Source organism: Rhinichthys klamathensis, unplaced genomic scaffold, assembly GCF_029890125.1.
Source record: "Rhinichthys klamathensis goyatoka isolate OS25496 unplaced genomic scaffold, OSU_Roscu_1.1 h1tg000680l_1, whole genome shotgun sequence".
In the NCBI taxonomy this organism is placed as follows: Eukaryota; Metazoa; Chordata; class Actinopteri; order Cypriniformes; family Leuciscidae; genus Rhinichthys; species Rhinichthys klamathensis.
The window spans coordinates 152,135-177,812 of record NW_026607112.1 but is presented as its reverse complement, the minus strand read 5'-3'; the positions used below and the strand labels follow the sequence as shown (position 1 = coordinate 177,812).

Here is a 25,678-nt window from a genome sequence, read left to right as displayed (position 1 = left end):
TCGCTTGATAAACTTAAGGTTGAGCCGCTGTAGTCACTCGGACTATTTTAATGCTGTCTTTCATAACTTTTGGGCCGGCCAGTTTCGATCCCTTAAGAAGCCTATGGAGGAGTGATCCAGCTCTCAGATTTAATCAAAAATATCTTAATTTGTGTTGCGAAGATGAACGAAAGTCTTACGGGGTTGGAACAACATGAGGGAGAGTAATTACTGACAGAGTTTTCATTTTGGGGTGAACTAACCCTTTAAGGTGCAGAAGTTCTGATATGACTTGCCTTTTACATCACAATACCCAGCTGTTTTATAGTTGTTATAGCCACTGAATGAGTGAATGAGTGAATGAGTGATCCTGTACTCACAGCGAGGAGACAGACGGTCAGTAACAGACACACCAGCACGTGTCTCGTCGACTGTATATCTGTGTTCTGTCTATCCGCTTCTTTCTGTTCCTCTTCAGCCAGCAAACAGCTTGAGGGTGAGCACTGCTGGCTACACTGACCTGAAAACAGCATTTAAATGATATGCAGATCTCATTTTTCTTCCCCTTTTGAAATGTATTCCATTCAGTTTCCATAAAAAAACTGTATTAAATGCAGAAGTCAGTAAAGAAATAGATCATGCAATAATGAATATTCTGTTTTATTGCACAGGTCTATTAGTGTGGTATCATTGATTTCACATCTTATCCATACATCTACTGTGTGTCCTATTGAGGTCTAGCTACAGCACTGTCTCAAACGAGGACCTCTGACCAATAAAGCAACGTCTTATCCATCTCGAGACAGATTGAGTGAACAGGAACTGAAAGAAAGAGCGAACCTGTGTGTATGGACGCTTCCTCTTTGGGGCTTGTCACATCAGGCATGCTCTGCTCACGGTCACTTGCGCACTCACACATCTGACAATCTTAAAAAACACATAAAGATTAGTCAACAACCTCAGTCTTCATCTCTCATAGAGCCATAGATATTTTACACTCAATGCTTTTGTAGGCTCAGAATGGCATACTACTTACTACTTTCATTCTCAGTATTCTGTGCTCACTATAACTCGAAAAATTTGAGTATGGTGCAAAAGTTCATTTATTTCATCAATTCAACTTAAAAGGTGAAACTAATATATTATATAGACTCATTACATGCAAAGTGAGATATTCCAAGCCTTTATTTGTTATAATTTTGATGATTATGGCTTACAGCTTATGAAAACCTTTTCACAATATTCTAATTTTGACTTTGGGGTTTTCATAGGCTGTACCCCATAATCATCAAAATTATTACAAATAAAGGCTTGGAATATCTCACTTTGCATGTAATGAGTCTATATAATATATTAGTTTCACCTTTTAAGTTGAATTGATGAAATAAATGAACTTTTGCACCATACTCAAATTTTTCGAGTTTCATCTGTATGTTTATGGGATAACCAGGTGACCCACTCCATTTCTAAAGTGCGCAGTTTACAACCAGAGCACAGTGTGTGAAATACTATATCCCACAATTCAATGTTCTTGACTTCCATTTCCAGTGTGGCAAATGCATTATGGTTTAACTGCTTAACTCTTAGTTCATACAAAATTAGATAAAAAATGCAGGATAAAGGTATTTATTTCTGAGATTATACCCAGGTGTCACTTGCTGAACTGTCATGTTTGAAAACATACTACTGTTTGAAACATGTATTGCTGCATATGGCATTTCACTTTAACATACAGTTCTACATATAGTGATCAAATAGCAGGGGTGGAATTTAGAAAACAGAAAGGGGGTATGCATTGACGTCACTTTCCCGCAGGATCACGTTAGCCAGACCGAGGGGCAAAAGAGCTGCTGCGAAAACGCGAGTAAAACAAACAATGATCAGTTAAAACTACAAGTTGGACTCAAAATAGCGTTTACTTGCAACTTATCAAAGATTCAGTGATCCATGGATATTGACATGCAGCAGGAATCGTGTTTCCTGACATGTATATGTGCCTGATTTAGACGCAGGGGAAATACATAGAGCAAAATTGCCTGTGAACGCTTTATATAAATTTAATATAGGTAACGTTAGGTCTAAATCCGGCTGATCACTCATATCAGTGTTACATATATCATCATATCGTCCAACCCTAAAACTTGTATAGTTTTTTGTCAGTGTTTATTTAAAAAACATCCAATTATGTAGAATATACGATGGTAAATATTTCATTGAGGAGTTGTCAATAAAATATAGGGTATGATTTTACCACTAAATATCAGCATATTGACACAAAAATGATAACTGCAAATCCACCTTCGCGAGTCCAGTTGTTTCTATGAATCGCAGCGATCCATTTGTTTCTCTGTTCTGTATCTTTCGGCATTCTCTAAAAATATACCTCAGACTCAATCTCAAAGCTCTTTCCCGTTTTAGATGCGTTTTGTGTGTTTTTCGTGGCATTCACACTGAAAACAAATGCCGCTCAGTGTTTTTGCCACTCACTCTGGCCGACGGTGACGTCACGCGCATACCCTCTATAGAAAGTCTTTGCGCGACTAGACTCCGCCCCCTTTCGGAGGCACAGCCCACTTGTGGAGTTCTCCTATCTACTTGACTTTAAAAAGGATTTTTTCATGAATCTGGCCCCACAGTTTTAGAAATAAAGGAGGAGTTGTCAGTGTCATACCTGTGTTGATGCTGCCTACAGCACAGGGCGGCTCAACAGAGCTCTGTGTGTCTGTGTCGCAGGGAAGCCTCACATCCTCCTCACTGCCAGAGACTGATCCATGCTCGAGTGTGTGATAGTCTCGCGTTCGTCTGCTGAGCAGTGCGAGAGAGATCCCGCACAGCATGATACTCACGAGTAACACCACAGATGAGCACAGCACCTACAAAACACATTACATTACAGCTATGTTTCAGGACCTGTAGTGAAAATGCAGTCATTAGTCAAGTCACGTCACATTTATTTATACAGCGCTTTTTACAATGCAGAGTGTTTCAAAGCAGCTTTACAGAGATGACAGGAAAATAATGCAACTAAGTTTGTTTCCAGAAGGAAATAGCGTCACAGTCCAGCTTAAAGGTGCATTGCGCAACTTTTCATGTTAAAAATACCTGTTTTTCTATCCTATACATGCTTAAACAACTGCCTGATGGGCTGAATGAGCTCTTCTCTGCGCACTGAGATTGCCTCTATAATCCTGTACAGTAAAATATATAAGAGGGATTCGGGCTCGAATTTGAGACTGGGCGTGACGTCATGTCTCGCAGGTTTGTGTATTCGCCGGCGCCGCCATTCTCTGCATCAGCGAAGACAACTCGTGCGTCAAAGGTAGAAGATGGATTTAAAGAGACCGGCTTGTAGTCCATTCCAAACCCCAACGCAAACTCCACGTAAAGTAAAGAAAAGAACATTTTTGTCTAGTGCCACCAAGGTCCAAATTGGAGTCAGACAGGCGTCGGAGTAAGACGAGAGTCAACCTCGGGAAGGCATTCAACAAATGGAGAGATCTCCGGTCTGCTCTTGGTCTCAAACGGGATCCTCAGTTGGCTTTTTTTTCTTGATAAAACGGTAAGATATAGCCCAGTCTCTAATGTTTGATACGGCCAATCTATGTATGACAACAAATGACGATGCGTAAAATGTGTAATGTTTCAGCGTAAGCTAGATACATATACAATCAGAATTGGTTTTACTACCATTGTTAGTGAACAGTTTCATAAACTAGGAATTGTGTTCGGAAGAATAGTACAACATGAAACATAAAACATATCCAATAAAAGATGCTAACTATGTTTTTGTGTATGGCCTACCGGTAACGTTAGCCTTGTGTCCATTGCTAACATGCTAAGGTGATCATGTCATTGACCAACAAGGAAGAACGCCGTTGCATTGGCTATATTGTCTTTTTCGGTAAAAATAGTAAATTGTTCCCGTGAATGGTCCATGAGCGTGCACAACTCTGGTTGCAGTTTCGCTTGTCGCCAGAGGGGGCGTAGTTCTGCAAAAACTCAGAGACTTGCGTTTTGCACCTTTAAGTAAGTTCAGTGATGTTTCATTTTTGTTGTAAAAAGTTATTAATTTAGTTTTTTTTGTTCTATTTTAGTAATTTAGTTCTAATTTAGTAATCATTATATGATGACTTGCACATTGTGGTTTATCCATTTAGGATGAGTACAGGTCCATTTTCCCAGAGAGTTTTGTCAGCTTTTAGGAGAATACTAGATAACCTCAATAATATCATCACAAAACTCCTATATTCATCAATCAATCTTTGAAAGATCAACAAAATGGAGCTTTATGAGTAAAACAATAGAATCTAGGTGGAAGATGATGTCATTGCCATGTGATTGTTCTAGGACAATAATGTGCACATGTTTTTAAGCCGTAAGTATAAGAAAGTCTTCCACATTCATGTGATCAGCCTCCATAAACAAGCATATTTGGGTGAACTATGCATTTAACACCAAGGGCGATAACTATAATGACTATAAAAAGTTTTAATAGTTGTTCTAATTCTATGAGAATTGGGAAGGCCACACCACAGCTATAACGTTAACTACACAGAAGAATCATTTAGTTTTAATCAAAACATTTTCTCCAGCTGATGAAGGATAAAAACATTGACAGCCAATCAGAATCCGCCCCAACTCTAAAGAGCTTGAGCATTACAGTGGCAGACAACAGAACTGCAGCATATGCTTATAATAAACAGAACGTTATCGTACGTTGGTGTGGACACTAATAGTTATTGTTATAGTTATCGTTATAGTTATAACGGAGTTGAACTCTGACTTGTTTCTTTTGTTCATGTGTGTCAGACTGTGTTTATTCAGCGTCTTGCACATCTAAACCACTGTTCCTCGTCACGTGTGCCGTGGAGAATTATCAAATTCCAAAAAAAGAAAACAATGAATAAAATGAATGCTACAAATAAAAATATATCGTCGCTGTCGGGCGGAAACCTTGTATCTCTTTATTTAGACATTTTTATCTTATTTTATTTTTAAAAATCAATGGATTTAAGTCATTTAAGATATTGGTCATCATTTAACCCACTTAATTGGCTTCGCCGAAGCAATAAAATTCTGTATTATAAATATTAAGGCCAGACAAGTAGTTTGTTGAGGGTTGTTTTTTTAGGGAAGGACTAAATGCCTGCGCACATATATTCAAACGCGCATACCTATAAAATGAACTCTTAATATGCATGTGCACGCCATCAGCGTTCTCACAGGTTCGTGTTTTTAAAGTTTGCGTAGAGAGAACTTAAGAGTTTAACCCTAAGTTAACCCTAAGTTAATAACTAATGATCGTTGCGACGGAAGTGAATCAATTAAAACTAACTTTAGCTGGAAAATAACTTTATTCTAGAGCTGCCATAAAGCCAAAACAATCTGTTACTTTAATTTCCTATTATCACTGTAAAGCAGCTTTGGAACAATCTACGTTGTTAAAAGCGCTGTATAAATGAAGATGACTTGACTTGACTTAATGTGGGTTTAAAAAAAAAATTAACCAATGAAAAGTATTAAAAAGAGCTTGTGGCTAAAGCTCGTAACTCGATTGGCTCCTCAAACTGTCAGTCAAACCTCATAACTGCCCGTGTCTATCATGAATGAAGTGCTGCACGCAGCGAGATCTCTGCTTGTTTGCAATGCACATAGAAAAAAAGAACTGATGTTTGAATAAGTACAGAGTTTACATTACTTTAGAGACACAATGTCTATAAAGGCAAATTTTTTGTGTTTATGTTTGAAGAGCGGAGAAAAGTCTTAGTCTGGTATTTGCGTTCTAGTTCTAGCCAATATAACGTTCCTCTTTTAAATATCTTGTGCATAGCGTTTCATCTTTTGTATCATGAGATTTCAACAACAAGAAAACCGAGCGCACATATACTGTAGCTACAGTTAACTTTATAACCTTGAAAACGTCTTGCACTGACGGCCTCAGATGAGGCTGTTCTAACGACTGACAAAACGCATATCTCTGTCATGACACTGGTCAAAAACCTCATAACTCCATTTGATTTTAATTTTCATAAAATGTTAATATTATAATGGCATGTGCAGGTGTCTGACCATATACACTCACCTAAATGATTATTAGGACCACCTGTTCAAATTCTCATTAATGCAATTATCTAATCAACCAATCACATGGCAGGTTGCTTCAATGCATTTAGGGGTGTGGTCCTGGTCAAGACAATCTCCTGAACTCCAAACTGAATGTCAGAATGGGAAAGAAAGGTGATTTAAGTAATTTTGAGCGTGGCATGGTTGTTGGTGCCAGACGGGTCGGTCTGAGTATTTCACAATCTGCTCAGTTACTGGGATTTTCACGCACAACCATTTCTAGGGTTTACAAAGAATGGTGTGAAAAGGGAAAAACATCCAGTATGCGGCAGTCCTGTGGGCGAAAATGCCTTGTTGATGCTAGAGGTCAGAGGAGAATGGGCCGACTGATTCAAGCTGATAGAAGAGCAACTTTGACTGAAATAACCACTCGTTACAACCGAGGTATGCAGCAAAGCATTTGTGAAGCCACAACACGCGCAACCTTGAGGCGGATGGGCTACAACAGCAGAAGACCCCACCGGGTACCACTCATCTCCACTACAAATAGGAAAAAGAGGCTACAATTTGCAAGAGCTCACCAAAATTGGACAGTTGAAGACTGGAAAAATGTTGCCTGGTCTGATGAGTCTCGATTTCTGTTGAGACATTCAGATGGTAGAGTCAGAATTTGGCGTAAACAGAATGAGAACATGGATCCATCATGCCTTGTTACCACTGTGCAGGCTGGTGGTGGTGGTGTAATGGTGTGGGGGATGTTTTCTTGGCACACTTTAGGCCCCTTAGTGCCAATTGACCCTTCGCTAAGCCACGCCCGAAAACCACCACTGGCCAATCGTGGCTTAGCAACCGTAACTAGGCGCGGGAGGTCTGTCAAGCTTTCGAGCGAGGGAAACATACCGACGCGTTGAGCGTATGGATTGTGCAAATCTGATACCCGGTATTCTAAAAGTTTGGACGGTGGGATGGCATTTTTTCTCTTCCCGAAACCTAAAAGCCAAAGGGGTGAAATCCCTGGCGTGGATCAAGCAGTGTGGAGACCCATTCACAACTAAATGTCTAAAACGCCTATTGCTTGGAAATAATGGCGGTTCTTTGTTCATAATGCATATATTTGAACGTAAAATAAGACGATTAAAGGCAAGACGGAGGCTCACTGACATACTTTAAAATATGTTTCAGCATTTTGTTAATCGACGGCGGACGGCCTACTAACGTTACCCCTGTAACTTTACCCCAATCCGATCGCGGCTCTCCCGGTGTTAGATTGATGGATAAGCTGTTTGATTTGTAATTATTAGATTATTTTCACATTTCACTTACTCTTCTGTGCATGAACATAGCTGTTCAATTTGTGTTTCCCATTTGAATGGTCTGCTAAGGAGGCGGCTGCTGCTTGCGCTCAATGCGCTGGGACCTAACGTTATAGGCTTTAGCTTCAATTTTGATGAAATTATTCTCTAATCGGTTGCATATTATGTCGTGGATATATCCCTCGAATGCATACTGCTGTCCCTTTTGTCTTGCTCTCTCAGATATTTCACTTGTTCGCCAAAAATGACTAAATATCTCCTTGGGAATGTCTGACACCGGTGCATTCACACTGTAATAGACGTGGCAGCCGCGAAAGCTTGACAGGCGTAGCAACAGTAACTAAGGAGGGCGGGGCTTAGCGAAGGGTCAATTGGGCATCGTTTAAATGCCACGGCCTACCTGAGCATTGTTTCTGACCATGTCAATCCCTTTATGGCCACCATGTACCCATCCTCTGATGGCTACTTCCAGCAGGATAATGCACCATGTCACAAAGCTCGAATCATTTCAAATTGGTTTCTTGAACATGACAGTGAGTTCACTGTACTAAAATGGCCCCCACAGTAACCAGATCTCAACCCAATAGAGCATCTTTGGGATGTGGTGGAACGGGAGCTTCGTGCCCTGGATGTGCATCCCACAAATCTCCATCAACTGCAAGATGCTATCCTATCAATATGGGCCAACATTTCTAAAGAATGCTTTCAGCACCTTGTTGAATCAATGCCACGTAGAATTAAGGCAGTTCTGAAGGCGAAAGGGGCTCAAACACAGTATTAGTATGGTGTTCCTAATAATCCTTTAGGTGAGTGTATAAAGCCACAATACCAACTTTGACGACAGTTTTTATTTTAAAAAAACAAGGTTTCTGCTTGACAGCGGCGATATGTAAATTTGTTAATTTATTAACAACATTATATAACTACTTATATGACCTTATCGTGTTCCTCCCTGACTTAAGCTCAAGTTTCACATTAATTGATAGTTTTCCTTTAATATAATACCCAGTTTTATAACGCCATTCGAAGTTTGTGCAATTTTGCCGTGGGATTTTTTAATCTAAACGGTGCTGTGGCAAGAAAAAAGTTGGGAAACACTTTCTGTGACCTCATGAGTTGATAATGGACACGATCAGAGGCAAACTTTCACGTTTGAACTTGAGAAGACAGTATTGTGCTTCATTAGTAAAGAAATCAATGCTTACTATATTACCGGAAGTCCCGAACAAACAGATTTGCAAAGTAACAGCACGGACGGTCAGTCCTAAAGATGGCATTTTAAACCCAGATTGGATTGTGCACAATATGAATAATGCTTTCATCATATCTGTACCTGCGTCTTTCCATAAAAGAATGCGGAGTCGATGGTGTCTGGCATTCTTTGCCCTGTCAGGAGGAGGACACTCACAGCCAGAACAGGTAAACTGAGAGAGAAAACAGCAGACATCAGTGCCTTTAGCTCAACAAGACTGGATTTCAGTTGTCAGAGAAACCTTGTTTTCAGAAGTATTTTCCTCATTCTTTCAGAAATTTCTCAATAAAGTGTTACAAGCCAAGAACCAAACCGTCCAGATACGAGGCGAAACACAATATTACACAAAGAAAAAAAAACTGTGTACTTAAATCATTGATTATAAAATACAATATATTTGAATTAAAGTACTTTGAGACTGTAGGAAGACGAATGCTTTACGTCATTGGCAATGCCTCATAGAGGAAATCTCTTTTATTATGGATACACTCATACAAATAAAGATTTTTTTTTTTAAAGGTTTTGTAGCGATGCAACAGAAGAACCATTTTTGGTTCCCCAAAGAAGCTTCAGTGGATGTTAAAGTTTCTTCCTGGAACCATCAATGTCATTAAAGAACCTTTATTGTTAAAGTCCCCCTGTATTCAATCATTTTATCCCTTAAAACTCATCTTTGATCACCAAAATTACATATTTATATGTTTTTTTTCCTGTGATAAAACATTCTTCATGCCTAAAAATAGCTTGAATGTAACTCTACACCCTTGCTTCATTTAGTACATGCGGTTCTATAAATATGCAAATGAGCCCCGCCTCCACTCACTCACTCAGCTCAGAGATCCACTCGGCCAACTTACTGAGGTAAACGCTGCACAATGATATCGCACTTTATAATGTCTGACATATAATGGTAATTAATATGATTAGCCTTTTGCTTGACTATGTTATCAAACAGCTAATAATGTGTTGCTAATATTACACAAACTATGTTCCCGTTCGTAATATACATAATTCAACCGCTATATTGCTAAATCTACCCGATTTTTCATATCAACAGAAAAATATACCGGGATAACCTGGCTCCTCAGGAGACTCCCCTGCTAGTTCACTGTTAATGATATGCTAAAGCCCTCCGACACGTTGATCTGATTGGTTGCAAGGTCGTTTGTGACGTCAGAAACACCAGCGATTTCAAACCGTGTTTTTGAGACTGTCTTTGGTTCACTGCAGTTTTAAGGAGAAAATACTCAGCAATGCTGTCGACTTATGAATTTACACATGGCTTGTCTTAAAGCATATTAAAAACACCACATAGACATATAAACACCATTAAAAGCTGGATTTTCACCACAGGGGGACTTTAAGTGTTCGACACACAATTAAACAAGTTTTTGTTTTTTTTATAACTCTACCTATTCTACAGCTGAACAACCTCAGAGCTCATAGTAGCTCATTCTTAAAAGGTTTATACTGCAGTAAATATTCAACATATGGAGTATAAATAGGTTCAGTAGTGTAATCCTCAACTGGTGTGTGTGTGTGTGTGTGTGTTGAGTGCGCCACTCACCCCCAGCCAGTGATCACAGTGAGCCCTGGCCTGAAGCTCATCTCCTCACGTCTCCTCATGAGCAGCAGAGACAGAGCGATCAGACCTGCACCACACAACACACGAGCACTCAAACACACTCAACCCAAGCACAAACCTCTGGTGCCTTCACACACACAATCACATTTCAGTGATTTCCTTCAGTAATAATGTAAGAAAGGTTTAGCTGCTTACATTACAGTTTGTTGTACTTCCTATAAGCATAACTACAGTGGTTGCATTATAGTTCCGCATACCCGCTGCTTTTAATAGATATTTTTTATATAAAAACTCATTTACAAAGGGTACAATTAATTTTTTATTTGAATATTTCATGTTACAATATTGAAAACCCCATTTCCAGCAGTTACATGCTAATTAAGCTTGTAAACAGAGTGGCCGTTTTTAATGCCGTTCTATGGACCAGGTATTATTTTAAGGTTTTGGGACATATTTTTTTCATTTTAAATACACACTCTGATGACTCACCAGGCCACATATAGGTGCTGTAGAGAGAAGTGTACAGTAGAGTAAAGGTCAACACCTGACCCAGGAAGTTATTCTGTGCCGCCACGATTTTCCACGCTATCATACCAACACAGGCTAATAACTGCAAACACAGGACGGGAAAAGGTTGTGCATGAAGAATGCATGGTGGGAAAATCATCAGGATGCATTTTTTGACTGTAAAAGTACAGTATCTAAAAGCCAGCAGCTGCTCAGTGAGCTCACCTGCGCCACAAAGAGGTTTATGGTGAACATGTGAGGAACTCTGTGAAACTTTCTGCTCAGTAGCATGACTGCAACGCTCCACACCTGCAGTGACGAGAACAACACGGACAGAGCGTTTCAGACATTTGTCATGTTTTCACAGTATTTTGGATACTTTTAGCGCAACATGTTCCAGTGAATTGTGTACATGCAATTATAGTAACGACTTCTCAAAACCAGTTGAACTGGTTCAGAGAATCCATCCAAGTTTGCATGTGTATGCTTGAATATAGTCATATATAAAGTTTAAACCAAACTTCAGTTTCTTGTTTTTTTCCCAAGCTATACAGAGAACGCAACAGGAAGGAAGTGTCAACAGAAGATCATGACACCATCTGAGATTGGAAACACCCCAACCCACAATCACACTAGACACACAAACATAGAACCTCAATGATGATAACAACATGAAAATGAGTGTTTACATGCATCTTACAACGATTATGCTTAATAACCCGACAACATGTATGATCATGCATCGATCTTTGCCCCTTAACCCAATATTTCTTTGCATGTAAAGACTGTTACTGGCATCCTGGTACTTATTCAATGTGTGCATGTCCTTGCACACGTCCGCTTATGTTTTAATGTGGGAAAAAAACTAAAAACTAAACTTTATTTTATTATCAGCATTTTGTTGTACAGGTGAATGAGTTAAATGTCATTTGATTTATCAGATTTTCCTAAATATTCTTGACTTCTGATGGTTTATCTTATCTGAAATCAGGGTCAAAATATTCAATATACAAATATATGTACAAATAAATGTACTCTGTGTTGATTTTATATGGTTCTGAAAAACTTGTATGCCCTTTTAAAAAATAAGTTTAAATTTAACTTTATATTTGTCATGTGGTGTAACCAAGTAATAATATATTGAGTGCACAAATCTCATTTATTATTATTTATCAACTATATATTTTACAAAACAATGCTTTAAAAAATTCTAAATAAATGTTAAAAATAAATATATTACATATACGTAAATAAATAAGATTATGACACACTACTTTTCTTTTCAAGAATTTGTTTCTTCTAATGATGTGTTTTTATTGTTTGCCCTCCAAAAAAATGATAAAATATTTTTTTAAATAAATAAAATCTAATAAATATTTTTTAAGTAAAACAGACAAAAATAAAATTTGCACAATGTTACTTTCTAATCTAAATGTCCAAAACAAAAAAACAAAAAAAACATTAGTCTGACATAATTACAGATTTCTCAGTGCTTTAAAAAATTTGAAATAAATGTTAAAATAAATATATTACATATAAATAAATTAGATTTTACAACTAAGATTATGACAGACTACTTTTCTTTTCAAGAATTTGTTTCTTTTAATGATGCGTTTTTATTGTTTGCCCTCCAAAAAATAATAAAATATTTTTTAAATAAACAGACACAAAAAATTGCACAATGTTACTTTCTAATCTTTTGTCTCAACTTGTCCAAAAAAACCCTCCCCAAAACATTAGTCTGACATAATTACAGATTTCCCACAGCATGTACACATTTAATTTCTGGTTTCCACGACATATCCAGCAACACTGATAAAAACATGGATTTACCTTCATCCCTTAATAATCATTTGCATTCTAGCAGAGGCAACACAAACATGTGCTCTCACCACCAGCATGAGGGACGACGAGAATATTACCACACCGTAACAATTTATGTTTTTAAGAGGAAGCAGGAGAAATGAAGAAAGAGAAATGAAAACACACATCTGCGTGTGAGCATGAGGACACTCACCAAAGCAAAAAGGCAGATAATGCTGATGTTGAAGCTAACGTTCTGCAGTGCTGACGCCAGCGGCGCCGAGTCCATCCAGGGAATGGTCAGCAGCCAGGCCGACACGTACATGATGGGAGCCGACAGGAACGTGCCGATCACCATGCCCGAGGTCACCTGAGGGAGGACACACTTCATATGTGATCATGATAAACTACAGGAGCCCTTTAAAATGAAACCAAACTAATGAAATAAGGTGGAAAATACTGTAAGTGTGCTATTGTGCATAAAGCCACAAGTGGGGTGAGTGGTACGTAATGAAACAAATGTAGAATATCATCACACACATATAAACTAAGATGAAAAATTCACATTCAGCAAAAAAAAAAAAAAAAATGGGGAAATGGGTTGTAAGAGATTCCTTTTTTAATGTTTTCGCATTCATTTGATCAAAAATACAGTAAAAGAAAAAAATATTATTACATTTTAAAAGAAAGGTTTTCTGTTTGAAAATGTTTTCAAATGTAATTTATTTCTGTGACCGAAGCTGAATGTTCAGCATCATTACTCCAGTCTTCAGTGTCACATGATCCTTCAGAAATCACTTTAATATGATTTGATGCTCAAAAAAAAGATACATTTTTGATCAATAGAAAGTTCAAATGAACAGCGTTTATTTAAAATAGAGGTTACACTTCACAATAAGGTCTCATTTGTTAACATTAGTTAATAACTAACATGAGCAAACAATGAGCAATACATTTGTCACAGTATGTACTAATCTTTGTAAAAATACAGCTGTTCATTGTTTGTTCATGTTAGTTCATTAACTAATGGCAACAACCTTTGATTTTTTTAATGTATTAGTAAATGTTGAAATGCAGCACATTAAAGGGGTCATCGGATGGCCATTTTCCACAAGTTGGTATGATTCTTTAGGGTCTTCATGTTAAGTTTGTAATATACTTTGGTTAAAATTCCTCAATGGTTGTGTAAAAAACACCCTTTTCACCTCCTCAAATACAGCTCTGTTCACAGCGACCCGTTTCGGTGCCTGTCTCTTTAAATGATAATGAGCATCTGCTCCCCCCATCCCTCTCTTCCATGGGGCGAGTCGACACAAGACACGTAAAGTGCTGACCGTATACAAATGGCTGAGGGAGGAAATATGCTAATATGGGGAAAATGCTAATGAGGGAAATATGCTAATACGGGAATATGCTAATGAGGGAAATGTGCTAATACGGGAAATATGCTAATGAGGGAAATATGCAAATACTGGAAATATGCTAATACAGTCCGTCAGCGGTCGTGGGCGGAGCATGAGCATTATGACATCATATTGCTCAGGAAACCCAAACGGCTTGATTATTGAGTGTTTAGGCTTTTTGTGGATTAAAAGAAAAGGAGTGAGTGGATTTTTTTTTCATTGTATGGTGGTTGTGTCCACACACTGCAAAGACACATTTATATGCAAACACCATATAAAAGTGAATTCTGCATCCGACGACCCTTTTAACTAAGATTAATAAATGCTGTATAAGTATTGTTCATTCTTAGTTCATGTTGACTAATGAAACCTTACTGTAAAGTGTTACCAAAATAGAATGTAAACATCTTTACTGTAACCTTTGATTAATATGTGTTTTGTTTAATGCATTTTACAGTGTCCTTGTTACACGTTACTGTGGTAATAATTATAAATTATGCATAATTACATGTAGCTAACACTAAACCAAACACTCATCCTAACCCTAATTCTATAGTAAGTACATGTAGTTCATTGTTATTACTCAGTGTTATTACCTTAAAATAAAGGGTTACAAAAAGTGTTCAGTGGTGGAAAAGCACATCTACACGAGGTACATACCACCTCCAGCTCCATGTTGTACTGCGCTGCGTATATGGCCACACTAGGGGCAGTGGGAAAGACTCCATACAGAAAGGCGTAGTTTGACAAACTGGTGTGGTTCAGTGAGCTTCTGTTGTTTCCACAGTCCAAAACCTCAACCATCCCTCTACAGATCAGAGGCATCATCAGCCTAAAGAGAACAGAAGGAGTTCTGCATAATGTAATGAAACCGTCAAGAACACAGGACCTTCAGATTACAGGAACCATTTCTAGCAATGTCAGAATTAGACCTTTTGATCTCACCAGTGGCGTAGCGTCTGGGCATGCAGGGTATGCACGTGCAAATGGGCCCGGGCCGATAGGGGGGCCCGCCCATGGGGAACTTTTAATTAAAACCAGGTTATTATTTTTTTAAAGTGTAGCCACAATAAATATATTTTTGTATGCATGTCATGATATATTTCTATAGCGTTTTATTTTTACAGGAGCGGTGAGTCATTATTTCGGCCTCTGTGCTCGCGCTGGCCAGTGGAAAAGCGCTAATGGGTGAATATGGCATGAAGTCAACATTCGCGAGATGGACGTATGCGCATTAGGCTATTCGTTCTGTGTTTTCTATCTAAACAGTTAGGCTATGTTTAGGTGGTATTTTTCATGTTTTTATCACGCAATCATGTTTTTGATGCGGTGGTGATGCAATTGGAACATAGGCTAAGCCTAAGGGTAGCGGCGGCAATAATTAAAGCCGATAATTGAAGCACCTAAAAGCTGTCACAAAGAACCGGCAAAAGCAATGATTATGAATGTGTCAAATATAGCAAGAAGGATTCATTTTAATCGTTTATTAATAAAGATGAAGTTGACGATGCTGACTCGCGATAGTGAATGCGCCAGCCAGAGAGAAATGCACATTTCCTTTCATAAGCAGAGAGCAATCTGTTTAGTTTCGTTTTGAATTTGCTCAGTTTACAAGTTGACATTTCAATATAGATATATGTTTCAGGTCTGTGGAGTAGGCTATGCTTATACGCTGAGTTTCGGTATATTTATGAGACGCACTCCAGTTCAGGCGCTGGCGCCTCGTGGTTATCTATAATTGTCTGCTTTTACTTACTATTATTTATTAAATCCAGGCAATTGGTTGATGAAACATTGATTAAAATCAAGATACAATTAATTCAAAACGAGATTCACTTTAAATAAAGGCTTTGTGCTTTTCTGTTTGAGGTCCGTGAAAGTTTTAAAGCAGTCTTTAAGTGCCAGTTCAGAGCGCTCGCGTCCGTATAACGGAGAACTGTCACGTCTGTAACATTGTTTTTTCCTCATAAAAGCGAACACGAAAAATAAAATAAAATGAATATGTTCTGTGGAGAGCCAACCCTTTCGCAGTATAATTCACAGAATTACAAAAAATATATTTTTGCCTCCTAAAAGTTAAAGATTTTTGTCACGCATGAATGCGTGTCTATTTCCTAATATTAAATATTAAATGTGTAGACTGATATTTTTCTAATGTCTGGACTCCTTTGAGGGAGTAGCATGGATAAACAGATGTTTCAATATATTGGAAGGCTATTAATGCTTTTCTGAGAATTTATATTTCAAGTTTTGACTGCAAATGTCATGTCCATAACGCGGGAATTCCCCAATTTTAAATAATTTATCTTCAACTAGTTTTGTGGTGTAGGTCTACGTATTTTATAATGTTAACCTCAAATAATATTAATAGTAGCCTAATTTAAAGATGTGGTAGCATTGGATCTGGACGGTAAGGATAACGCTGGGAGTTGGAAGGGATGTGTCGCGATTCTGCAGGTTCATGGACGTGGATGTGTCACCAATCGCGATTTCGGTTTCATATCCCATTTCGTTACAGCCGTTTTTAGAACGTTAAGTTCTACTTCTGAATAGTTATTTTGGTGAAAAGGTAACTCAAAAGTTCTACAGGAGTAATGTAACGCATTACAATTCTGAGACAGTAATATTGTAAGGTTATGAATTACTTTTAAATAACAGTAACAAGTAATAGATAATGCATTACAGTTTGGAAGTAACTTGCACAACACTGTCTTAACGTACTTGGGGGGCGGGGTAGGGAGGGCCCTTCCATTTTATTTTGCATATGGGCCCGGGACTGACTTGCTACGCCACTGTATCTCACTTATCGATCAAATAAAGCACACAGGTAGAGTTCAGTAAATATCCAGGTAAAACAGAGGAGTTGTTTCAAACAGTGTTTCTGTCCTCTAGCTAAGCTTGTGTGTTTAAAGCACATGGGTTAACTCAACTCTGTTGATGCTCTGAGAAAACATTCCCATTTGACCAAGTTGCCAAGTTACACGCAGCTACCTGCATATTTACAGATATTCATAATCAAATACCCCAAGGGCATGAACATTAAATTAGCTTGCTTGCCTTAGTAAACCATACAAATATCAGAGTGAGTGTCTAGAAGACGGTTTAAATGCATTACCAATGCACAGACATGTCACGCAAAAGTTGGCTCTCGCATTTCATTTACAATTGTGCATATTTCAATCTTGCATCTCACAACATTTTGTGTCAGGCTTGGACTCAATTGTTCTCGTGTGTCCCATGAACAGTGTTGGGGGTTACACGTTACAAGTAATGTGCATCACATAATCAGATGTTTAATATTTGAGTTACTTCATATTACTTTAATTAATTTGCCTAAATGAATTCAAATTAAAATTCTTCTCTTTGATGTAGTCACGTAGACATGAGCACTCATGTATGTGCGGGAACAGTTTAAACATTCAAGAGTAACAAAGCATTAATTTTTACCTTTCAATAAAAAGAGCTGTACAGTATAGGTAATATAAGCCGTACTTTTAAGATATCTTTTGTATGGCACGAACAGCTCTAGGGGTCAGGAACGCCTTGTCCACACTAATACGTATATTCTATGAAAACGCATCTTTTTCTCTCAGTTTTCCTCTCCATCTTCAGCGTTTTTGTCCTGCGAAAACTGAGCTTTTTGAAAACGCTTTTTAAAGTGGATAAGGAGAAGAAATTTCAACTTTCTAAAAAAAAAACACAAATGTGATGTTTATCTAAAGTCATTTTTGCTTAGTATGGTTAAATTAAATCATCGAAGCTCAGCAGCAAAGACATTGGTTAATAAAGTGAGATTACATACATAAAGTATATTTGTGTAATTTAATATTTAATTATTGCAGGTTTTATTAATATTCTGAGTTTTCATTTTATTGTGTTTTTTCATTTTGATGAATACTGAATCTGTTTTTGTGCAAGTGAGATAAGTAAATGCTCTCATTTAGTATAGATCTACAATAACATGTTTACACAGTGCACACAATGCCTCTGCACTTTACTCACAATTTCTCTCAACATGAGGACAGCAGGGACTGACCTAGTAAATACTGGCAAGGAGGTGGCATGAGGACTGTGAGGGGTGGGCAACACCAAAGCAAGCAAGATTCAATCATCTCTAATCTATACTAGAGCTGCAGGATTAATTGTTAAAAGATTGTGATCTCGATTCAAACACCTGCACAATCTTATTTCTAAATGACAGCAATTCGGCTATGTGTCTATTAAACCTTTGCCAAGTACAATCACAGTGAACATTCAGATCTGTGTTGCAGCTGAGCCAGAGAAATCATTTGTCATGTACAGGTCTGAAACGGTTTCACAGACAGCATTTTCAACCACACAGTATCATTATTTCGAACTTACAATAATTCAAATTATCACAGAAGTACTGGGATAAGTACTGGGATAAGACAGTCACTACAACGTTATGTCAACGGACAAATGGGGTCTTACTTGGAAGCCCCAATCGCCTCTGAGTTTTAGAAAAATGGCCAATGGAATTGGCGAGTTAGGTCACATTCAAAGGGTTTTTCCATTCTCAAAGAGCAGTGCACGGTTAAGAGCAGCAAAATTCCCCTTGGTGCTTCAGTGCAAAGAGCAGGTTTCTCTAAAAGAGCAAGCACAGTCAAAAAACATCTTTTGATGTGGTCATTTCATGTCTTCATCTGATGATCACGGTCTCACATGTCACATGCAAGAAGGCGGCACAGCCCCTCCCTCAGGCCGCTAAACCCTCCATCGAAGCGGCCCTGATACGGGCAGCCCAGAGATGTGGGGATCTGCTCTTGACCAGGAGGTGGTGAACGGACAGCTTCTTTCCCCAGAAGAGTGCCGGGTGGAGAATCCTTGTTTTTTTTTTTTTTTCTGTTCCGCCGCTGGCTCAACGGACAGCGGTTCCCACATTTTCAATTTGTTACAAATTAAACAAAGAGAAGTTTCCTCAATCTCTGGGCCATACATACGGTCTGGCAGTGAGCGATGCTATGCTTCCTCATTATCAGCCCCCACTTTAACATTTGCCACGAGGTCACAATTCGAGGACGCATCTCCGGTCATTCTTTTTGCGGGATCCTTTGACCAAGATAAGCGTCACACCACACTCACTGCCTCTATTTTTTGACGTTACGCTTCCCGGGTTGGGCCCCAGTGCTCCCCCTTGCCGCCCCTCTGTAGGTACGTCGGTTGTCCCCTTGGTGCCGCTCACACAGAGCCTGGGAGTCTGGCTAGCGCTTCCCAGCATATCCTATCTTGCAGGCTCTTGCGGACAACCAGACTCGGCTATGTGATTCAGTTTACCAGGCATCCCTAGAAGTTCAGTGGAGTCTTCTTTACCTCTGTGGCAGGCAAAGATGTCCCTTTCCTGTGCACAATATTGTGGTCCTGTTGGCAAAGGACGCAATAGAGCCGGTCCCTTCAGCCAAGATGAAGACGGGGTTTTACAGCCCTTACATCATCGTAACCGAGAAAGGCGGTGGGTTACGGCCGTTCTTGGAACAGCGAGTTTATAACCAGGCCCTTCACAAGTTCCCGATAAAAATGTTGACACAGAAACGCATTCTCACGTGCATTCATCCCCAAGATTGGTTTGCAGGAATCGACTTGAAGGACTTCCACGTCTCGATTCTGCCTTTCTTTGGTTTACCCAATTAGGGTTGGGCATATCAGTACAAGGTACTCCCCTTTGGTCTGTCCCTGTCTCCCATTACTAAGGGAAAGGGAAGTGGGCATTCGCATTCCCAACTATCTCAATACCTGGCTCATTCTAGCTCATTCTCGAGATCTGTTGTGCGAACACAGGGACCTGGTGCTCAGGCACGTCAACCATCTGGGGACTTCGGGACAGATGGGAAAAGAGCAAGCTCTCCTCTGTGCAGAGCATCTCTTTTCTCGGTATGGACTATTAGACTCAGTCAGAATGACGGCGCGTCTCACCAATGAGTGCACACAGTCAGTACTGAACTTCCTGATTGCATTCAAGAGCAAAACAGTGGTTCCACTGAAACATTTTCAGAGGCTCCTGGGACAGATGGCATTCGCAGCCGAGGTCACACCGCTCGGATTGATGCATATGAGACCACTACAGCACTGGCTACACAGCCGAGTTCTGAGGTCATCACACCGGTCTGTCCCCTAACTTTCAGCCCTAGGTCAGATCTTGCCTTCCAACGAGCTGGGGTGCCCTTAGAACAACTGTCCAGGCACGTTGTTGTGGAAAACAGATGCCTTAAGAACGGGCTGGGTGCTGTATGCAATGGACACGCAGCTTGGGCTCCTAGACGGGACCTCGACTGGGATAGCAAATCAATTGCCTGGAGTTCATGGCAGTGCTGCTCGCCTGCACTCAGAGTGTTGCCTCCTTCTGGGCATTGGTACGCAGCGCCTCTTATCTGTAGAGCTGCGGGCTGGGCGACACCTAATACCTTCGATTCTACAATCTCTGAGTGGAGCCAGTTTCTTCCCATGTGTAGGGCATAAAAAGGTAATATGCTGGAAGGCTGGCTCTGTGTCTCGCTTTCCCCATTCCCCTCTAAGAGGAGGATTATGAGCGCCTTCTTGGCTCTCCAACTGAGTATCCCGTTTGGCGATCCCTGGATTGAGTTTCCTCTGAGCATCCTTCAGCAGTCAGATGCGGCAGAGGCGTCTGATGCCAGGCCCAGCACTCGAGTGCATACCTGCTCGGTCAGACTCTGTGCTGGGCTAGATGCCCAATGTGTTGTGATTCCCCCTTGGTAATCCTATATGTGTTTTCTTCCACGGTACGGTTTCCCTGTCTTCTGAAAAAACTACTTCTAAGTAAAAAACACACCTGCAAGGCCTCGAAGAGAGCGAGCCTTAGCTAGGTGAGAAAGAGTAACGCAAACGTAACATAACACATTGTTCCCCGTAATTAGATAGTTTTTTATATTAATATTGTAACGCATGACTTGACGGTCTGAATGTGCACAAACGGGAATCAATATTGAAAAATAATGTGAATGGAAAGATCAGGGAATAATTACTTAAATTCTGGTCTGTTCTAAAGACAAGGCTATGACTTGAAATAGAGCACACAAAAAAGTACTTTGCTTGTTTCCTTTTTTGACTTGTGTGCTCTATCTCAAGTCATAGCCTTGTCTTTAGAACAAAACTACTTTTATCATATTTTGATGGTGCTTTATTGTCCAATTCGCAGCTTGACAGTCTAAAACACCATTCGGTTTCACTGTATGGAAAAAGAGCATCATGGACATTCTGCTAAACATCTTTTGTGTTCCACAGAAGAATAAAAATCAGTTTTGGAATGACAAATAATGACAGGATATTCTATCTTTTATCACTAACAAATTGCATGGTAGACTTACAGTTTTGCCGTGATGAGGAGAATCAGGGCTACCACAGTAGAGCGGGTAAGTTTTTTCAGCTGACCCACCATGGACAGACCCAGATAAAACAGAGCTGCTCCCCCGAAAGAGTTTGCCAGACCATCTACAAACTCCTCCATGAAGGGCGGGATCTTCTGGCCCAGCAGAAAGTGAGAAATGAGCCCGATCACCACCATAAAGACAATGGGGTTTTTGACAACTTGAAGGACCACCAGACCCAGAACTCGCAGCTTACTCTGCTGGTGAAGTTCCCCATTTCTCCACCTCTGCACCTCACAGAATGCAAAGCCTAGCGGGTTTAGGACCATGAGGGAGACGGGAGCTACCAGGTAGATGTACTGAAGGTACTCAGGATGGGTGTTGCGATACAGAGCTTCAACTGTGGAGGACGCAAAGGAACAACATTAACAAAATGCTTACTAACACTGAAAATAATGTCATCATTTACTCATCCATTTACTCAAGTAGGCTTGGCCATTCTTCAAAAAATCTCCTTGTGAGAAAAGAAAGATAATATGGGTTTGGAACAGTGTTGACAATGGCTAAAATGAGAAGTTAAATTCCCTCTTCCTTTTTGGGATCTTTAGTAAATTCTTTAAAACTTTTCAGTTCCATTTGACCTTTGCTTACTCAATTTCTGGGTTAAAGGTCTATTGAACAACATTTGCCTTATACAACATCAACCAATACTATATTGTAAGTATAAAGGCCACAACACCGCTATAACGATGTCATGACACAGGAATGATATTATTGGAATCAGTTTCAGGGTGCAAAAAACAAATAAATATTGACAGCCAATCAGAATCCACTTGACTTTAAAGAGCTTGAGCATTTAAAGTGGCAGACGATAAAACTGCAACACGCAGAGAACGTTATTGTGCATTGGTTTGGATGCTAAAATAGCTATCGTTATAGTTATTGTTAAAGTTTTCGTTATTGGTGTGAACGGGCCTTAGGGCTCATTCTCTGTATTTATTGCTTGTGAAGACATAAACCAATAAAGCAACTGATAAATCGACATTTCTACATTCTTTCCGGGGAAATCAATGTCATGGATTGAAGGTTGAAGTTTAGGGTTTAGTTTAGAGTCCAATGCTTTAGTTTAGGGTCCAATTCTCACTATTAACTAAGACTTTTCTCTCAATAAACTCCTAATTGCTGCAAATTAATAGTTAGTAAGGTAGTTGTTAAGTTTAGGTATTGGGTAGGATTAAGGGATGTAGAATATGGTCATGCAGAATAAGACATTAATATGTGCTTTATAAGTACTAATAAACGGCCAATATCCTAGTAATATGTACACTAATAAGCAACTAGTTAATAGTGAGAATTGGACCCTAAACTAAAGTGTTACCATTCTGTTTCATTTTTGCAAATTGTTTCAAATTGATTCATAACGCAATGTTGTTTCAACATCTTGCTTTTCACCATAGGTGATTTTAAACGTAAACATTGATTTATGTGTTTTTTTGTTAACCTTTTAGTTCTTAACGATTTAGAAATAGGCTAAATGTTTTTTCAATGTTCAAATAACTGACATTTCAACTGGCTGAGGTGAATCATACTAGTATTGTGTGCAAACGCATTCAAGACAATGAAAATGAACCTCAAACTAAACTAACAGGCTGTACAGCATCTGGATTGTGTTACGAACTTTTCATGCATGGTTAAAACTCTGAGCAGATGAAAGTAAAAAAACAAACGTGCATACACAGTCAGAAATATTACCATCAAGATTTTCATGATCTGTGGGTTTGAGGTTTTTTTTGTTTGTTTTTGTTCTGTAACCATAATGAGTTTCCTTATGGTAACATGTTTATAACACATACTGTATATATGTATTTATTCAGGGCTTGTCCTTTTCTACTCACCTATAGGGTACCCCAGAGCAAAGTCATTACTCTGTGTGGCAAATATCGAGAACAGGCCAGCTTTGGAGAAACGACTCTCTCTGTTTGCCACCAAAAGTGTGAGTACACACACAAAAAAAAACACAGTCACTTTTGCCACCAGAATACTAAAGAAAAATGGCCAGATTACGTCCCCAAAGTCCAGCAGCACCATGTTTTTGAAGAGCAGAGCTGGAAGCGCAAACTTGGACACAAAGCTGCCCAGTCCTTTGGCTTGTGTAGATGGGATGATGTTTGTACGGCCTGCGACGTATCCGCAGAGAATTATCCCGAAACATTCGAGCAGGGCTGGGAGGAGTTTGTCAATTGACATGCTGGGTGGGACGGAGGGGGGGTCCGATCCATCCCCGCTGAAGATGGAAATATTAACCGACAGATCATCCATCCTGAGTTTGACTCCAGGCCCGTCACAGACGTGTGAATGGGTCAACAACTGTAAAGTAATTAAACATTCTGAAAAGTAAAGAAAAAGAGTTCATTCATTTATTCAAAAGACAATTAATTTTGCATGACTTTTCATTAGAATACAAAATATTACAGTCATACATGTCTAGTGAATATTTAATGCATGGAATATGTGTTTCTAACTGAACGTTATATAGCACAGTGAATATTTGAATATATCCTGGTATTTGCATAAAATGGCTCTGAATGATTACCATATGTGTGTGCCATGGTATCATGCTACCAAGTCAACTACGCTTTATAATAGCATATAGGCTAATAAGTATAAATGGTTTGATTAATATATATATATATATATACACACTCACCTAAAGGATTATTAGGAACACCATACTAATACTGTGTTTGACCCCCTTTCGCCTTCAGAACTGCCTTAATACTACGTGGCATTGATTCAACAAGGTGCTGAAAGCATTCTTTAGAAATGTTGGCCCATATTGATAGGATAGCATCTTGCAGTTGATGGAGATTTGTGGGATGCACATCCAGGGCAAGAAGCTCCCGTTCCACCACATCCCAAAGATGCTCTATTGGGTTGAGATCTGGTGACTGTGGGGGCCATTTTAGTACAGTGAACTCACTGTCATGTTCAAGAAACCAATTTGAAATGATTGGAGCTTTGTGACATGGTGCATTATCCTGCTGGAAGTAGCCATCAGAGGATGGGTACATGGTGGCCATAAAGGGATGGACATGGTCAGAAACAATGCTCAGGTAGGCCGTGGCATTTAAACGATGCCCAATTGGCACTAAGGGGCCTAAAGTGTGCCAAGAAAACATCCCCCACACCATTACACCACCACCACCAGCCTGCACAGTGGTAACAAGGCATGATGGATCCATGTTCTCATTCTGTTTACGCCAAATTCTGACTCTACCATCTGAATGTCTCAACAGAAATCGAGACTCATCAGACCAGGCAACATTTTTCCAGTCTTCAACTGTCCAATTTTGGTGAGCTCTTGCAAATTGTAGCCTCTTTTTCCTATTTGTAGTGGAGATGAGTGGTACCCGGTGGGGTCTTCTGCTGTTATAGCCCATCCACCTCAAGGTTGTGCGTGTTGTGGCTTCACAAATGCTTTGCTGCATACCTCGGTTGTAACGAGTGGTTATTTCAGTCAAAGTTGCTCTTCTATCAGCTTGAATCAGTCGGCCCATTCTCCTCTGACCTCTTGCATCAACAAGGCATTTTCGCCCACAGGACTGCCGCATACTGGATGTTTTTCCCTTTTCACACCATTCTTTGTAAACCCTAGAAATGGTTGTGGGTGAAAATCCCAGTAACTGAGCAGATTGTGAAATACTCAGACCGGCCCGTCTGGCACCAACAACCATGCCACGCTCAAAATTGCTTAAATCACCTTTCTTTCCCATTCTGACAATCAGTTTGGAGTTCAGGAGATTGTCTTGACCAGGACCACACCCCTAAATGCATTGAAGCAACTGCCATGTGATTGGTTGATTAGATAATTGCATTAATGAGAAATTGAACAGGTGTTCCTAATAATCCTTTAGGTGAGTGTACATATAGGGCCTAAAATTAACACTCATCAAACGCCGAATGAGAGTATATGAAAGTTGAAGGGCCAGTGCGTAGTCGTCACGAAGGTTTAATTCTTGCGAATTTAAATATTCAAGCGCAATTCGTTACTCATGCCATGTGTGGGAAGTTTAAACATCCGAAGCGCGCGATCAGCAAAGCCACGTCTCAGACAGCGCACAAATAGTAAATTGAACTCTTTCACGTCTTCTTGCGCTTGAACGGACAAATTCACACAAAATGATGTCAAAATGCCCGTCTCGCCGAGTATCCACGTAAACATAGTCGGTTTTCTTAAGTGAGCGAAAACAGTTGAGAAAGAAAACGAGTGTGTATCAGTACATTTGATCCGTGCAGCTCTTAAAGTGACAGCAAATTCCTGCTGCTGTCTGCTGTCTGAATGTTAATCAAACAACAACAAAACAAAGAAAAATTCACTCACCTCTTGACTGAATAACTTTTGTAACTTTAATAAGGATTAATCAGTTTAGTTC

At 39.4% G+C, this 25,678-nt stretch overlaps 1 protein-coding gene across 2 annotated transcripts in view; it reads right to left on the bottom strand.

Annotated features, from left to right (window-relative positions):
* Nucleotides 1-25,678, bottom strand: part of gpr155a (G protein-coupled receptor 155a) — a 36,636-nt gene that overhangs the window by 9,342 nt on the left and 1,616 nt on the right. For both annotated transcript variants that reach the window (XM_056241885.1, XM_056241886.1), the window contains exons 2-12: nucleotides 23,141-23,632; nucleotides 21,246-21,645; nucleotides 14,566-14,737; nucleotides 12,717-12,872; nucleotides 10,925-11,008; nucleotides 10,682-10,802; nucleotides 10,175-10,259; nucleotides 8,689-8,779; nucleotides 2,651-2,852; nucleotides 820-906; nucleotides 360-499 (exon numbers count right to left, since the gene is read on the bottom strand). In XM_056241885.1, the coding sequence (XP_056097860.1) occupies nucleotides 360-499; nucleotides 820-906; nucleotides 2,651-2,852; nucleotides 8,689-8,779; nucleotides 10,175-10,259; nucleotides 10,682-10,802; nucleotides 10,925-11,008; nucleotides 12,717-12,872; nucleotides 14,566-14,737; nucleotides 21,246-21,645; nucleotides 23,141-23,564 (1,962 nt within the window). In that variant the 5' untranslated portion in view covers nucleotides 23,565-23,632. The remainder of the gene's footprint in view (nucleotides 1-359; nucleotides 500-819; nucleotides 907-2,650; nucleotides 2,853-8,688; nucleotides 8,780-10,174; nucleotides 10,260-10,681; nucleotides 10,803-10,924; nucleotides 11,009-12,716; nucleotides 12,873-14,565; nucleotides 14,738-21,245; nucleotides 21,646-23,140; nucleotides 23,633-25,678) is intronic.